Below are 4,457 nucleotides of genomic sequence, written 5' to 3'. Positions count from 1 at the left end.
TACTTCGGACATATTGTCAGGAGGGACCAGTTGCTGGAGAAGGATATCATGTTTGGTAAGGTGGAGGGTCAGAGAAAAAGAGGAAGATCCCCAGCCAGATGGATTGGCCAAGTGGCAGCATCAATGGGCTCAAGCGTGGTAACAATAGTGAGGATGGCCCAGGACCGAGCAGTGTTTTGTTTTGCTGTGCACCAGGTCGCTATGAGTCTGGACCTAACAACAACAACATGAGTGGGAACCCACTCAATGGCACTTAACAACAATAACAATGTTACCATGAACATAGACTTCAAGGGCTCTGGGGACAAGAGGGGAAGGAAGACAGCAGTGAGGGACGTGTAGGCACTCTCACCCACCTCATCTCAAGGGAGAGTAAGGGAACAGCAAGACTGCTGCTGTGTTGTGCAGGTCTGATATCTGCCCTTTGCACCCACTCACTCACGTTTCTTCCTGGCACCTCTCTGAACATGTCATTGTTTCCACCCTACGTGAATATGGAGGCACTGCCCGGAGGGCACCAGACAGGGAGTAGGAGAAGACTCAGCCTTTCTGGGACCAGTGGTGGCTTAACCACACACTCAGGAGGTGACAGAGTTTGGATCTGGACTGACTGTGCCACTCTCTGGAGAGACCCTTGTGGGAACCACAGAGCAGGAGAACTGGTAGACGTGGATCCTCCTAAGAAGGAGTGACTGATAAAAACCGGAACAACAGTCTAGGCCAGGTGTCTGAGTGAGCTGGAGGGGATGGCAGGACAAGTGTTAGACACCATAGAAGTATGGCATGTCATCTACCCATGGCCAGGTCACATGACCCCCTTCTGGTCTACCCCTTACTCTCTGTGTGGCCACGGGAGAATTGACTAACCTCTCTGTGACACAGGTTCCTTGTCTGTACATGGAAGTTGAGGATAATGGCTCTTTCCTCACTGGGCTGTCATGAGGATTGCATGAGTTGATACTGGTGAAGTACTTAGAATAGCGCCTGGCATGCCATCACTGCCGTATAAATGTTTCACATCATGATCACTTTTAGTTCAATAGGAAAAGAAATGGAATTGCTGGATATTAGAGTGACCTGGGACCACCTTGTTGACACATGGGACAGACCTCAATTGAAGGGTTCCTTGTACCTGCCTTAAATTATATGGACTTCCAACTACATAGTTTGAGAAAATTATAACTTAAAAGTATGTGTTTATTATTGTGGATACCCATTGTATTGAGGTGCTATCAAGTTGATTTTTGACTGAGAGCAACACCATGAGACCAAGTAGAACGCGCTTATTGGGTTTCCTTGGCTGCAAGCTTTACAGGTATGAATCTAGGAAAACTTAACGTCAAAAATGAAATGGAACACATAAAGATAAATATCCTAGGCATTAGTAAGCTGAAGTGCACTAGTATTGGTCATTTTGAATCAGATAATCATATGGTCTGAAGTCCTAGGTTATGCTGTAGGATAACTGGAATGCTAACCACAAAGTTGACAGTTCAAACCCACCAGCATCTCCTTGAAAACCATATACAGGGTTGCTATGAGTGGAAGCTGACTTCACGGCATTAACAACAATTAGCATATAGTCAACTATGCTGGGAATGGCAAATTAAAGTGAAATGATGTTGTTGAAAAGATCATTTCAAGATCTATCCTGAAATACAATGCTGTCAGTAAGACGATAATATCTATATGCTAACAAGGAAGAAGACTAGTTAAAACAACTATTGTTCAAATTTATACATCATCCACTAATGCCAAAGATGAGGCAATTGAAGATTAGTACCAACTTCTGGAGCCCGAAATAGCTCAAACATGAAATCAAGATGCATTATTGACAATTACTGGTGACTGGAATGTGAAAGCTGGAAACACACAATAAGGATGAATGGCCTGGATGATAGGAACTATGTTGTTGTTGTTGTTAGGTGCCATCAAGTCGGTACCAACCCATAGTGACCTTATGCACAGCAGAACAAAACACTGCCCAATCCTGGGCCAACCTCATTACTGTTGCCAAGCTTGAGTCCATTGATGCTGCCACTTGGCCAGTCCATCTTATTGGGGGTCTTCCTCTTTTTCTCTGTCCCTCCACCTCACTGAACATGATGTCCTTCTCCAGGGACTGGTCCCTCCTGACAATATGTCTGAAGTATGAGAGGTGAAGTTTGGCCATCCTGGCCTCCAAGGAGCACTCTGGCTGTACTTCTTCCAAAACGGATCTATAGGTTCTTTTGGCAACCTGTGGCACTTTCAATATTCTCCTCCAGCACCGTAACTCAAAAGCATCAATTCGTCTATGGTCTTCCTTATTCATTGTCCAGCTTTCACATACATCTGAGGTTATTGAAAATACCATGGCTTGGGTCAGGTGCACCTTAGTCCTCAAGCTGACATCTTTGTTCTTCAACACTTTAAAAAGGTCTTGTGCAATGAGCTGAGCTACAGAGGCAGGAGGGCACTGGAATGGCCTGTGGGTTTCTGTGTCTGATGTGGGCTGCCGGCGCCTGAAGTCTGGAAGGTCCGGGTTCTGGGGTGACTGGAGATGCAAACAAAAATAGGCTGTTTGTTTCCTGATGGCCTTTAGTACACACTGATACTGCTTGTGATGGCATCAGAGACTGAGAAGACGCATGCTTTACTCCAGTCAAGTAGCACTGAATCGCTTATTTCCAGCCTTGGTCTAGAGATATTTTGCCTAGTAGCTGACAGACTTCTTCAGTTTTCCACAGTTCAGCAAAATGATTGGCTCCGTGCCCTCTCAGATAATGCAGTACATTTTGTGATTGGCATGTGGTCATGGGCAACAGTCACCGGAGTCAAGAAGACTAATGTGGGAGAAATCATTTTAGCTGGATTTCTAGCCTCTGTTATTGATATTGATCACTTTTTTCTAGCGGGATCCTTATCTTTAAAGGCTGCTTTGACTCTGCCACGAAGACTTTTCCTTCACCGCTCTGCTTTGATACCCATTGTGGTTCTGACCCTGAAGTTCACTATGTACCTTATCAAGCTCAAAGACTCTTGGTGCTTTCTGCCCTGGATGCTATTTATATCATGGACTTCACACCACATTCGAGATGGAGTCCGTCATGGCTTGTGGATATGCCCATTTGGAAAACCTTCTCCTTTACCCCACATCTGTTCATTTGTTATGTATTTAACAGGAACCAGACAAATCATGTCTTCAAAAAATGGAATCCATATTGTCTGAGATACCGTATGGCAGTTTGGAGAAACAAATAGGTTAGACAATGATAACTGAGTTGCTAACATTAAAGTGAATTTTTAGAAACACATATAGGCATTTATATCATTTAGTTATAGCTCCTGAATCCTTTTGCTTCAAGAGGCATCTACAACTTGGAAAAAAAAAAATTCTATCTGTGTTGTAATTCTGATCGTCTTTCCTGTAACACCATAGTACAACATTAGACTTATTATTTATTTCTTGTTCTATTTTTATAGCTTCTTCAGTTTATCCTGCTTTATTAGTAGCTCTGTTAGATTAGCATCTTAGTTAAGCCATCTGGAAGTCTACTTTTAGGTTAGTCCATTTTCTAACGAAAAACAGCTCATATTTTAGAGTAAAAAGCTAGTTTTATAGTTGGGGCCATATTTTCCTAAGATAATGAAACAATGAAATGACCAAAATAAATGAGATCATGAATAAGATGTATAGTGAATGCCTAACATTTACCTATTTCATATATGTTGATCATGAATGAAATTTATTTTGCAAAGTACTGTAGTAACTTCTCATTGTTGACAGAATCTGCTTCAGAGCCTTGTGAGAAACATGTATAAAAGACAGTACATTTAGGTCACTTGTTCAATCATCAATTTAGAAAATAACTAGTTGTCATATGCTGGCTGTATTAATATCTTACTGCTGTATTCATTTTTAGTATCGCCGCCTAAGGATCTCATGTTTGTTGTTGTTAAGTGTTGTCGAGTCACTTCCTACTCATAGTGACCCTTTATAGAGTTTCTGAGGTGCAGCTGGTGGGTTTGAACTGTTGACCCCGTGATTCACAGTCTATTGCTGATCCTACAATGCCACACCAGGAGTCCCTAGAATCTCATGTACTGGTGTTTTATCTATTTTGAAAAATATAACTGGTTAAAAAAATATTTGTTAATAAATCGAAACCTATGATTTTATGAATCATAACCATAGAATTTGAATTTATAAAGAAAATAGTACTTGTAAGAAATGTGATTTCACATACAAACTTGAATGTGCCATTAAAACTTATTGTTAAGTGTTGTCAAGTCAGTTCTGACTCATAGCGACCCTGTATAGGGTTTCCAAGGAGTGGCTGGTGGGTATAAACTACCATCTTTGTGGTTAGCAGTCAGTCTAGGGCTGATCATGTAGCACCACATTAAAACTTATAGCTGCTATTGATTTGTTTACACATTATTCTGAAATATTGCGTCATTTCAATCATTTTTTT

General features: G+C 41.6%; 2 protein-coding genes across 2 annotated transcripts in view; one reads left to right on the top strand and one right to left on the bottom strand.

The window, feature by feature from the left end:
- Positions 1–4,457, bottom strand: part of SLC2A7 (solute carrier family 2 (facilitated glucose transporter), member 7) — a 54,886-nt gene that overhangs the window by 11,738 nt on the left and 38,691 nt on the right. The gene's annotated exons all lie outside the window — the stretch shown is intronic.
- On the top strand, positions 2,574–3,211 carry LOC102813760 (transmembrane protein C5orf28-like). Its single transcript, XM_006873113.1, has one exon. The coding sequence runs from the start codon at positions 2,606–2,608 to the stop codon at positions 3,209–3,211; it is 606 nt and encodes a 201-aa protein (XP_006873175.1). The 5' UTR covers positions 2,574–2,605.

This window comes from Chrysochloris asiatica, unplaced genomic scaffold (assembly GCF_000296735.1).
Source record: "Chrysochloris asiatica unplaced genomic scaffold, ChrAsi1.0 scaffold00223, whole genome shotgun sequence".
Taxonomy (NCBI): domain Eukaryota; kingdom Metazoa; phylum Chordata; class Mammalia; order Afrosoricida; family Chrysochloridae; genus Chrysochloris; species Chrysochloris asiatica.
The sequence above is the reverse complement of the archived record's forward strand: the minus strand, read 5'-3'. Positions and strand labels throughout refer to the sequence as shown.